Below are 13,435 nucleotides of genomic sequence, written 5' to 3' on the forward strand. Positions count from 1 at the left end.
AGTATAAATTGGTTAATGTTTCTAAGATACGTGTAGTTTCCGTTTATGTACAGTTCGTAGTCTACGACGAAAACACAACTGATTTAAAGACTACTATTTGACAGTGGGAAATGTAGCGACAAAATAATAATAATAATAATAATAATAATAATAATAATAATAATAATAATAATAATAATAATAATAATAATAATAATAATAATAATAATTCTCACAAAGTATTAATTTCCAAACACCAAATATACATATTCTTTAATTTCCACTATGTAAAGAAGTGTCAAATAGAGTAAGCGCACTTAAGGAGCAAAAATCACAGACAGTTTACTTTATTCATTTTATTAGAATATAATATATAATGAGCACAGAGGGCTGGTTCTAAAAATTATAATTTTATTTGTTTTTCTTCCACTCACACACGCAGCTTTTCACACAAATACACACACACACACACATGTTTTAAAATGTTATTTTATTTCTTCAATGATGTGGTTGTAGAAACTCTGTGGTATCCACAGGAACTGCCTTGATCGAATATCTAAATGGGCTGTTTGCAACATTGGCGGCCACCGATGCAGTACCTGCTGGGTTGACATTAGGTCCGGAAAGAGGTTCTGCGACATCACTGAAAATAAATAAATAAAATTTAATATTTGAGTCAACTGAAGATTAATTTCTTACTTAATTCAACTGAAACTGCAGTCCAAACGAATGGTATGGATGAAAAGTAATTTTCGAGGTATGGATGAAAAAAAAAAAAATCTCAATAGGCTCAAAGTTCAGATACTGATCAAAGGGCATGACCTATGGAATTTTGAATACCAAACATTTTTATGGCAGATAAATTTAGTTCAATTTCGACCAAATTAATATACGTATGCTGCAGTTTTTCGGGCTCTCATAAAAAGATAAAGTACCATCAGAACTTTTTTTTTTGTTTTTGTTTTTGTGCTACTGGCTGTTAATGAGTTTTTACTTATAATCGTGGCATGAATTATAACTTTGATTGCCCTTAGCAAAACAATATAAGTTTGAGAATTTTGTGCCTATTTCTTCTTTTGACCGTATTTGAATACAAACATATATTGGAGCTTGGCGACTCACTGGTGGGACTATCAACCTTCAGAACAAGAGGTTCCAAGTAAGTTAAACAACATGATGTCAATAGATTTTCTCGGGGTTCTTTCATTTCCTCCCACATCCTTATTCCATCAATACTTTCATTATTATTCAAATTCATTAATCGCCCGTTTCCTTTAGCCTAAGAGGTATAAACTTTTCATTGATTTTCTTCACGTAAACAAAATATACATGTTTTTTTTTTTTTTTTTTTTTTTTTTTTAAGTATGCGGAAGGACATGTTAGGAAAATAATAATTTAAAAGTACTATTCCACATTTGGGTGGTGAATGGTTAGTTGCAGAGTTTGTGCTCGGGATTTGCAGATTATGAAGCAAAAACTCTAATTACTACCCTGAAAAAAGAACTGGGTATGGTTATATGGAGGCAAAGCTTTAAGGATTGGCATTTTCTAGCTGTAATTGTTAAGATTAATTAACCGTAACAGTAACATTCATCTAAATGTGTTTTGATACAATAACAATATGAGAATAATAAAAATTAAATTTGATAAAGGAAACTCAAAATTCCTAAGAAATATGTTTCTGATCTTTGCAAAACGTGTTAGAGGTTTAAAATGTATCAGTTTAATTTTTAGCTATAATTCCCTTTGAGCTATTTTTAGCTTGAAAGTTACTTGCATTCTGAAACGGTATATCGAATCAAATTTTCCATAGCAAATTACATTAATTAGTTTTTGTATATTACAAATACTTATATTAATATGAAAATCAATCAATATGACATGTTTGGCAGAATTTATTTATGTACATAAAATAATAATACCAATGTAAAAACTACACTTTCAAATAAAATATAAAATTAAAGTGTGAAATTTATTCTGCTCTTGCAATGTTACATTTGCAATTATCTAACCGAGCAGGTGATCTTTAATCGGGTGGTCTTTAGTTGCAAAGTCTTCGGTTCGAACACTAGGATGAGCTATTTTCTGATGTTCTTACGGTTTCTCCCTCAACTTTACCAGGGAAATGTTGTGATAACATCTTTGAATATAAGCCCTGGCCAAGTTTCTTTCGAAATTCTCTTTCTATTTCTAGTGGTATATCTACAGAACACGTCTTAGATTTATTTGGTTAGATATTCGTCAAATAAATAATTTTTGAGAATTTGTATTTTAATTTGCTTATTTTAACTGAAATTTCTGTTAAACGAACTTTAATTTATCTTGTGGATTACTTCGATTACTGCATGACTTGTTCTGCTTGGAATATTTATTTACAATATTTAGGACTTGTTATACTCACTCTGAAACAATACTTAAATTTATCTGGTACATTATTTGTATAAAACTGTTGTTTTTGTTGTTTATTTCACTTTATATATATATAGTATGCAATTTATCGTATACAAAATATATCCAACCATGCAGATAAAACTGTTTGCGGTATATGGCGCGTTCAATACACAAGAAAATCAAATTGCACTTCTGGTCACATTGTACGTACATACTTCATTTCAATCTCCTTTAAGAGCTTAAGATATTCATATTCAGATATTGTATCCGATAATGTAAATATATATATATATATATATATATATATATATATATATATATATATATATATATATATATTAACTTTTCCATATATTTAAGCGTACCTTACAAACTTCGTGTCTCTTTTTCTTACATTTCTGATAATTGGACTTGATTCCCTTGTGCTCTGAACGACCCAATCTTGGTTTACTTAGCTCTACCTGCTGGTCTAGTGGCTAGCATATGTACCTTTTTTGCCCATGTCCCCGGGTTCGATTCCCGGGTGGGAGAACACGAAAACTAAATTACATCATCATTCACTTTCATTTATGATTCGTCTCCTTTAGCTTGAAGCGAAAAACCATAGGATATAAAACTTTAATAAGTTTAACATTATTAAACTTATAATAATAATAATAATAATAATAATAATAATAATAATAATAATAATAATAATAATAATAATAATAATATTTTTTATATATAGGCGTACTTGCTTGGTATGCTTATCAAATATTTTCCTGTGCAGCTGTTTCGCTCTCGAGGTATTGGCCGTCACGGTTTGGACTTAATCAAGTTAGTCAAATTTTCGTAAATAATTTCACTAATTGCTATTCACAAGAACAGTTAGAGGATAATACATAAAAAAAAAACTTTTAAAGGTTAAGAAAATGCAGTGTGTACTGTCAATAAAGTTTGGTAAAACCATTGAAGGGTGAACCTTTCCCGCAGTCAGGAAACTGTTGTTTTGTAGGTGTTCTTCCTCGAAGATGGATTCAGTAGGATGGTGATGATTTCAGAATATTTCCCTCCGGAGGAGGGGACTATCAATATACGGGGATTGAAAAATGGCACTGCGAAAATACTGGTAAATCACATTGAGCATGATTGGAAATATGACCCCAGACTGGAACTTAGGTCTTGGCGAATTTCCTCTCCGGGCCACTCCTTCAAATGATCACTTCACTGTAACAGTTGTCACAGCACGAATGAATGACGTGAGAATTAATGTGCCAACAACGTGCTCTAACCCGTCTGTGAAGAAGAACTACGTATAAGATATTCTTACCTGACAATCCTGAATCCTCCTTGATCGGCTACGTAATGAACAGTTCTTCTTAAGTTACCATCACTGTACTTGTATGATCCTTTGACAGTGAGACCCTCGCGCACCTCTTCCCGTGTATGTTCAAGATCACTGATTTTATCGTCCACTGCTTGGGAGAAAGCATAATGAGCGTTCTTATCACGTTCCAACTCCTCCAAAGCTAACCGTTCTTCTTCTGTGAGTGGCCTTTGGTTCGAAAGAAATGATCCTTGGTTGGAAACAAATTGTGGCCGTGCGAAGGCCACGTACACGATGCAAGCAGCTAACAAAACCTATGAAAGAAACATTTTTAAAAAATTAACAACATTCAGGTAAGATAATTATTACTAAAGTTTTATGTATTTTTCGTGCGAAAACTGAATGTAAATTAACCTCTTCCCTCTACTCGACAGATTGTTAGCTTTATGATCATGTTATCAGTGTCTGCGAACTGTAATGACATAATTCTATTTCGTAGTGAGTCATTTTACAGATCTCTTACAAAACTAGTTTTGAGCTTATTTGACTTTTTGGAATACAATGAAATGAAATCTCTAACTTTTACGTCCTACGTTTATGCCGGCTAGACTAAAGGAGACGGTAATGATGAGAAATGTGGAATAGAGAAAGTGGGAGGAAACGGGAGAACCTCGAGGAAAACGATAATCATTGTATTTGTCCACAACAAAACCAAGGATCCCATGCACTGAGCCACAGCAGCCGTATTTGACTTTTTCTTTCTATTGCATCCACACATTATTATTGTGATTATTATTATTATTATTATTATTATTATTATTATTATTATTATTATTATTATTATTATTATTATTATTATTATTATTATTGCTGTATCTCCGAGCCATACTTCATATGATCGTCTTGCTACTCTTATAATATAATGTTTCGTGAGTGTCTACTTCGGGGTCAGTTTCATCATAGAAGGAGATACCATCGATTATTAGATTTACAAAATAATTCATTTTTCTCGGTTTTCTCGAAAATTACGCATGAGAATTCACACGAAGAAGGCATCCACGGGGGATCCACCTGGTCTGGAGCTCCCCCTCCCCCCAAAAAACTTCCTCACTCAACATACATTTGTACACTTTCACAATAAAACAATACTTGTTTAATAAAAAGATGATTGATGTAGCATGAAAATTTGATCTTACACTTCATCTGTACTCTTTCTCTTATGGGGCCGCGGTGGCTCAGTGGTAGAGCGTTCACCTCTGGTGCTTAGGGTCCTGGGTTCGATCCCAGCCCCCGCCAAGTGAACTTTGTGGGGGACAAACACCGTGTGCGTGGGTTTTCTCGGGGTTCTCCCGTTTCCTCCCACTTTCTTCATCCCACCATTTCATTCATTACTCATCATCACCCGTCTCCTTTAGCCTAACCGGCATAACCGTGGGACGTAAAACTCAAAGATTTCATTTCATTTTCTTTCTCTTATAAAAAGCATTCTAGTTCTATCATTTTTCTCTAGTTCTATCAAAATATAGGTGGAATTATTGTATTTATCATCTTTTCGAGTGGAGAATAATACACATTCAATACTATATAAACGTAGTGGCTTGCAATATTGCCCCCCTCCCCAAGTTTGACTACTCCCAACAAAAAATCCTGGATGCGCTCCTGATTCACATTCACATATTTTTTTTTTCAGCTCAATGAATTCTAAGGATACGTATATGTCTCATTTTTTATCATTTTTTCGTTAAGCCCTAATAATATTGTAAAATCACAAGTTGTATGTGCGTAGAGGAATATATCATAATTAGGAAAACATGAACAACAATAAGTAGTCTGTTAGTTGAGTGCATTCTTTACTAAATTTTACAATAGATAAATAAATAAATAACACATAAAAACTATTAATTATTATTGGGAACCCGACATACTGTTTACTGCCACAAAAGTTCGTCTTTTTATTTTCTCAAGAACTGCGCATGAGAATTTATCCTCAAAGCATATTATTCTTTTTAGTTCGATGTGGTAAGGCTAAATTATATCTTATATTGAGACAGGTGCGCTCCTAGAAATTTTTGTGAGGAGAAGTTCAATCTTTGGGAAGGGGAGTCCAATACTGTAAGTCACTACATTTATGCAGTATTAAATGTTTACTATTCTGCACCCAAAAAGATGACAGGTAATCCTAAAATACTTCCAAATTTACAAAAAAAAGATAAACTAGATTGTTTTTATACGTGAAAGAGTACATCGACTGATTGATTGAGGTTCAAGGGTACATCAGCATCGAGGCTATTTGTCCCCGTCACGAAAGAGTACAGATGAAGTGTAAGATCAAGTTCTCATGTTACATCAATCATTTCCCTGCAAAACAAGTACTGAGAAAGTGTACAAATGTATATTGTATTAGGAAGTTGGGGAGGGGACCAGGTGGACCACCCGTGGGTGCACTCTTGTATTGAGACAATTTTTTTTGTAAATACAGGAGGTAAAAGTGAGGGGGAACGCAGGAGGATGTCGTTCCTCCACTTCCTAAAATATCTGTGGCTTCTCTCCACTTCCTAAAGAATTACAATGGATAAATATAGGCAGGGGGAAGGGGCAATTGGGTCATCCGTCTCCGTATCTTTCCAGATCTACTTTTACCCTTGGTTAAGCAGAAATTAAAATTTAAGAGCTTATGATAATTTTAGGCTATATTTCAAACTATGTATGGCTATAACAATACTATGTACTGTCGTTTTGCTAGAGGCATAATGAAGAGCCTAATAAAAGTTATTTTCACGTCTGTAAGTGGCAAGGTTCTCGTATAGCATCAATTTTTACGTTTTAAAAAATGTTTCTCTCAATTTTCTCTAAAACCACGGGTGAGGTTTTACACTTATACACATCATTTTGTATAGCCCAATGAGATTTATCTATGGGCATAAGTCCCATTTTTGTTCATTTTTCGTTAAACTCTAATAATATTGTAAAAAATTTTTTTAAAAAGTATTATTTTTTTATTCTAATACAGCTAGTATAAATGCATTAAACTCACAGAAAGCTGGAATTTGTTATTATAAGCTGAGGAACCAATGTGTTAAGTGGGGTTCCGATTCCATCTTTAATTGTGGTCCACTAGCCAATTCCTCGGTGGTAAAAAGGGATGCTAGACTATAAACACCAACCATCAACAAACAAGAATTGGAATGACAACTTCAGAAGTGAATCTTAATTTTTGTGACAAAACCACAATAATTTAATTTCACATAAATGTTCATTTCCTAATTCGTATTGTAGCTAAGTTCTGTTCGTGTCCAGTTCGTTTCTCCAGTTTGAAAGTTTGAAATGGAAAACAACATTCCTTTCGCCATTTCAATGGAAAATAAGAGGGCGAAGCAGAAAAGACTAATTTTCGGCCAATTCTGTGAAACAGCTAGATGTTCCTTTCGTGAACTCTTTGCTAAAGGTTGAAACAAGTATGAAAAGACACAAGGTCAGAAAAGAGTTCTTTAAGTATTTACGTATTTAAGTCCCTGGATTTTGACTAGTAATCTAGTTTCCGAAATGTTGGTTGAAGTTTTGCGTCTCGAAAACTTTTAACGTGCTTAATTCTAAGATGCAATTCAAAGTATACATGGTGTCTTTGTCGTCAATTTTACAACCAGTCTTCAATAATATAATTTGTGGTTCGTAGTGGGTTGCCTTGTTTTATTGAGAACTTGAAAGGCAACTAAAGCAAACACTGGTTTTCGAGCGAGCGTTTACCACTTAACTAACTATGTGAGATCGAAAGAGAACCATTCTCTCATCAAGGAGTAGAAAACTCACTTCGGTAGATTATAAGCATTCATGCATTGCGTTTAGATTTCAATTATTCGTTTGCATGAGTTTGTTTGAGTAGCAAATTGATATATGTTAATTGGAATTTAGAGCCCCTTTTCAGAATAGAGGATACAGTTCCGAAACGTAGAACATGGATCTACAGTTTAAAGTGAAGTCCGAACCGCCATATATGTTCAAATTTTAGGTCTCTCCTACTGGAAATCTATCCTGGGATATCAAACAATATGCAGTACCACAAAACCCTTAAAAATAGAACAATCAGGACTGCCGACGCTGGGATTCGAATCCCGAACCTCCTGGTAAAAGCTCAAATACTAAATCCTCATCTACACTTGCTCAGTGTTTATATCTAGTGTAACTTTTATGGTGTCAGATAAGGACATATTTTAATACTTTCTTGTAAAAAATTACCGTAGATAGAATCAGATATTTTAGTCATATATACTGGTACTATGAGAATTATTATTATCGAGAATTTTGCTTCGGTTAAAGAAATTCTTACTGTTGGCTTTATTCTATCAAGCGAATTTCTGGGTACTAACTTTAAACTCTGCTGAAATTTCTTTCAAAAATTCTCAGCGTAAGATGGCTTTATATTGGCTGCTTTTGGAATGATAATAATAATAAGAATATACATGAATATATATATGGCAAGAATAATTAGTTACTTACCTCTTTGCAGACCATGTTTAATGAAAGCAGCTTGAGAATCAGAAGTAGAACTATGTGTTTAGAATATTTTGTTTGGTCTTTTATACCAATGCAAAAGCAATTACGCTTACAACTGTGTCGTAGTTATAAATCAGTAAACATGTTGGAAAATAGTCGTTGCATAAGAAATTCTGAGTTAGCCCACTTCTAACATATTTTTTGAAAACAAACAAGTACTCCTGCAAAAACACAAATATTATCTGATAAAAATCTCTTGTTCGTCTTCTTTCAACATAGCTTTGGTTTCAAGTTATGCAGGTCAGTTTTCATTCTTCTAAAACTGGAACGTTCATTTTACATTTCTGGATTTCTTGCTTCCTATACTAAATCTTTCTGGGCTATAATAGAGTATTCATTATTATTATTATTATTATTATTATTATTATTATTATTATTATTATTATTATTATTATTATTATTATTTGTTCAACGATAACTACAAAAAATTATCTGAGCTGTGCCTTCCCACATTTTTAGGAAATATAAGTATTTGGGGTCGAATTTTATCACGAATAAGGTGATTACAAGGGGTAAAACCCCGCGTTGTATTGCACGTTAGTACATGCACAAAAACGATTTTTCAAGTATAACCTATACGTAAAAATTATTCGATTTTGAGAAAATATTTTCTTTAGGAATACCGATGTTCCCCATTGCTTGCGATTAAAATCAATCAAATACAAACAGGTAAAAAATGAACAAGTTCTCCCGAATTTCGAAATTTACTTACTTATAAATAATATGATAAGGACATAATTTTCCCTTAAATTTTCACTAAATATTATTCGATCCTGATCGCTATGGCGTACATTTTCTCTAAGGCTTTTGAAGTAGACTCCCTGTTTGAAGTTAAAATCTATGAAGATTGGAAGGGTGCATGAGAGGTTTTAAAAAGTATTTGAAAATCGTGTTCGAAGATTATTTTCGTAAATATATATATATATATATATATATATATATATATATATATATATATATATATATATATATATATATATATATATATATGTATGTATATAATACCCTGTAAGTTTTCTAAACAATATGACGCATGTTTTCCCTCAGATTTTCAATCGTCTGCACACATGAATTTATGATTAGTGAAGAATAAATGGGTGAACTCACCTCATCACGATTAAAAAAAAAAAAGTTTCACGGTAACTATTAAATACTATTCGATTTTGATACAACGTTTTGCACCTTTTCTTTCAAACTTTCCATCAATCTCCACTTTTAAATGCTAAAGTGTTAAGAATGAGGAAGTCTTCCCACAATCTTCACTGTTTGAGGTTGAAATCAGTGAAGAAACAAAAGTTAATTTATCCCTTTCCTTGACTTTATAAAAATGCATGTTCAACGATAACTTTAATAATAAAAAAGAGTATCAGATGTTGGTGGAATACTGAGTGTAATTTTCCTGAGTCATGCTAATCGTTCCACTGCTGCTTTGAGTTGAAATCGGTGAAGAATAAGTGAATAAATTTAGCCTTCCTCCCTCGACTTTACAGAAATATATAGTTTGCGCGAAAAGTTTCTAAAAATGCTTCGATTTTTGAAATGAAATGAAAAGGTAACGTCCCACACTTTTGCCTATTAGGCTAAGGATGACGATGATTAAAGTAAGTGAATAATAATGATAAAAGAATTGGTGGAATGAAAAAGTGGGAGGAAAGGGAGTACCCAGAGAAAACCTACGAGCACGATATTCTCCATCACGAACTTACTTGGCCGGATATCGAACTAGGAACCCCACGCACGAGAGTTAAGCCCAGTACCACTGAGCCACCGTGCCCCCGCGCTTCGAATTTTATGGAACATAGAAAACAGTTTATATTTTGTTAAAAGTAAGAGTCTTAGTTATGTTATTTGAAGTTCGAGTTCAGAGGAAAGAGGATGAGATGAATTCACTTATGTCACGAAACCATGTTATCTATAACTTTCCTAATTTATTCGATTTTCATGAAACATTTCGTACACTCTCTTTCAGACTAGGAATCATTTGGGTTGGTTCACTCAAGGACAACTACTAAATTCATCCCAACTTTAAGATCAGATTTCAGGGTAAATTTCGTAGTAGTAATAATAATTGTTTTTCTTGAAACAAGAGATGCATTTTGTTTGAAGCTTAAGAACTGGTCTTATTGGTTGGGATTCAGATTGGTGATGAGTAAAGACAATGAAAATCTCGAATTAAATTTTAAGAAGTCACTCTCTTGTACAATACACAGAAACACTACTTCAGTATAACCCTCCCAGCTGGCCGAGTGGCTAGCGTGTGCGCTTTTGGTGTATCGGGTTCCAGGTTGATTACTGGTGGGAGAATCTTGGAATTTGAACTGACTACGGTTATTCGGATTCTATTTTAAAAATTGTAGATTAACGTCTTATATAGCCTCGGCGCTGAAATGGCAGTAATCCAATTCAACAAATCAAGTACCAATACTTGAATTTGGCGTTTTTTATACAACACCTAAGTTATGAAGGACGGAACCTTCTTTTGACGTAGACTAAGAATAACGACCATAACTTGAATTCGGTGTTGTTGGCTCGTGCACACACCATCACCCAACATACACCCTCAAAGGTCGTTCTCACCACACCACCTCGCCTCCAAGAAAGTTGGATTATAGAATCATTCCATTAGTCCCTTCTAGTATTAGTGTTTATTATTATTATTATTATTATTATTATTATTATTATTATTATTATTATTATTATTATTATTATTATTATTATTATTATTATTAAAGAGCGGCTCGGGCGAACATAATAGTAAGCGCCACTTTCGATGAAATTGAGTTAATAGGTGGAATTTGTTATGATCGAACCACAGAAGATTATGTAGATGGTTTAATTTCGGAAATCTACCTGCAGATAGAAGTGGAAGTTCGCTGGATATGACATTGCAATAACTTGCATAGGAATTATCAATAATCTTTTCCAGTTTACTTGAAAGTTAGAAAATGTGATATACTATTATTTCACCCGAGCCGCTCTATTACAGCAAAATAGTAAGCAATTTTAGGACAAATGACAATGAGTTTTTCCTCAATTGACCGATTGACTTCAAATTTGGAATATAACCTCTGTTAAATAAGACATTTTGAGTGAGTGAAGACAATTCGAGTGTGAGGTATAAGTGCTCAAATGCCCCTTGTGAGTGCCCAAATGCCAACTTCACTTCCTCGTAGTGTACCCTCCTGGATACTGCATTCATTGTAATGCAGGCCAATCTGGTGACACCAGGATAAACATGTTACAATGAGACAGGCTGGGAATGATGTTTCTTGGGCTCGTTTTGTTTATGGCAGTCCGTGTTTATGCAATTATGTTGATCGCGACGGGGACAAATGGTCTTGATGCCGACGTCTCCATTGAAAACTAATAATGATGATATGATGACTAAATGTGACTATGAAGGCAATTACTTGCCAAAATAAAAATAAGTATGATCTATGTTTCATATATCTCCTCCTGGATAATTAGCCAGTCACATCTTACTTTGCAATATAAACACGGAACGTGTGAAAGTAACATTGGAATTTTGTTTACGGTTTTCAGTTTTTTTTTTTTTTTTATGCTATAACTGTGCAAGTTTGGTCACTGTTTTTCTCTCTCTATCTCTGTGTCTCGCTCGCTCACTTGCAGCATGATTATATTTGCAAGGGTAAAATAAAGTAAGTGGGTATCGTTTCATAGCGTGAAAATAATACTTCACAGTAATCACACTTGAAGTAGTGCATCTAAGCCATTATTCGCTATCCTTTACTGCTTGACGACAAAAGTTGAAACCAAAATTATTTTATTAAAACCTCTTCCGGTTTGAATACAAGCTAAAGGAGAACATAGAAGCTAGTTTTGGGACACTGAATCGATTGTAAAAAGTCCCTTCTTGATTTCTTTTATTGTTCTTGCTCTACGTAAATTAGTATTGAAACCTGAAATAATTGTAAATTTCAACTGCTTTTGGTTTCGGTAGAGTGTTGTGGATAATCATAATGTTGCCTTGAGACGCTGAATTGTTTCTAAGAAAACGATTCTCGCTATTTGTTTTCGTATTTGTTGTGTAGTGATAAACGTTGAAACCGGAAATGACTAGTTTTAACTACTTCCGATATGAATAGAGTTTCAACGGAGGGCATGTAAGCTATTCTTGGGACGCTGAATCGATTTAAAAAACATATCTTGATAGGATTTACGGTTTTGTTCTATGGAAATCAGTATTGACACCGGAAGTAATAGTACCAACTGCACTTCCGGATTTGGTAGAGTGTTGTAGATATTTATAACGTGTTGCCTTGAGACGCTGAATCGTTCCCAAAAAACTATTTCTCGGTATCTGTTACCATTTCTGTTCTACGGTGATAAAAGTTGAAACAGGAAATAACTAATTTTAATCACTTCCGGTTTGAATGGAGGGTTAACGGAGAAGGTGGAACCTATTCTTTGGAGGCTGAATCGATTGCAAAAAACCGCACCTTAATAGCATTTAGCGCTTTTGCTCTACGAAAATCAGTATTAAAACCAAAAGTAATGGTAAATTAGAACCACTTCCGGTTTTGCTATTATGTTGTGGATAGTCACGATATGTTGTTTTGAGACGCTGAATGTTTGCAAAAATATTTCTGGCTATCTGTTACCATTGTCATTCTATGTCGATAAATGTTGAAACCGGAAGCAATAATAAATTTGAATAAATTTGGTTTTGATAGAGTGTTGTGGATAGTCATGATATATTGTCTTGAAGCCTAGAGTCGCTTGCAAAAAAAAAAAAAAAAAAAAAAAAAAAAACTCTCGTTATCTCTTACAGTTTTTGTTATACGGCCTTACGTTGAATCGGATATAACTAATTTGAACCAGTTCCGGTTTGAATAGGGAGTTAAAAGGAGTTAGTTAACTGAAATCCTATTCCTGTTTTATTTTAGAAAATAGTGTATACGATTCTGAAATTAGAGCTTGTGATGGAGTTAAAGCAAAATCCTTAATTACGAGACTTTGAGTAGGTATAAACATAGGAGTGGACCGGGAGACTTTGGCCCTTACGATTTAACTACAGAATTAGCTCACCATAAAATTGGCCCAGATAGAAATATAAAATATAACTTACCCTTTCATCATGTTCATTCACCTGGCGATTGCCGAGTAGATCAGTTCACCCCTGGTCGTGGGCAACCCGAAGAAAATTTACTATGGGGGCATCGCCATGGTTGCTAGGCCTATATTATG

General features: G+C 33.7%; 1 protein-coding gene across 1 annotated transcript; it reads right to left on the reverse strand.

Moving 5' to 3' along the window:
- Positions 1-320: 320 nt before the first annotated feature.
- On the reverse strand, positions 321-8,322 carry LOC145685425 (uncharacterized). Its single transcript, XM_081757821.1, has 3 exons — positions 8,171-8,322; positions 3,680-3,990; positions 321-622 (listed from the first exon to the last, which is right to left on the reverse strand). The coding sequence occupies exons 1-3, from the start codon at positions 8,183-8,185 to the stop codon at positions 478-480; spliced, it is 471 nt and encodes a 156-aa protein (XP_081613947.1). The 5' UTR covers positions 8,186-8,322; the 3' UTR covers positions 321-477.
- Positions 8,323-13,435: the final 5,113 nt, after the last annotated feature.

Source organism: Thermobia domestica, chromosome 1 (assembly GCF_964235325.1).
Source record: "Thermobia domestica chromosome 1, izTheDome1.hap1.1, whole genome shotgun sequence".
Taxonomy (NCBI): Eukaryota; Metazoa; Arthropoda; class Insecta; order Zygentoma; family Lepismatidae; genus Thermobia; species Thermobia domestica.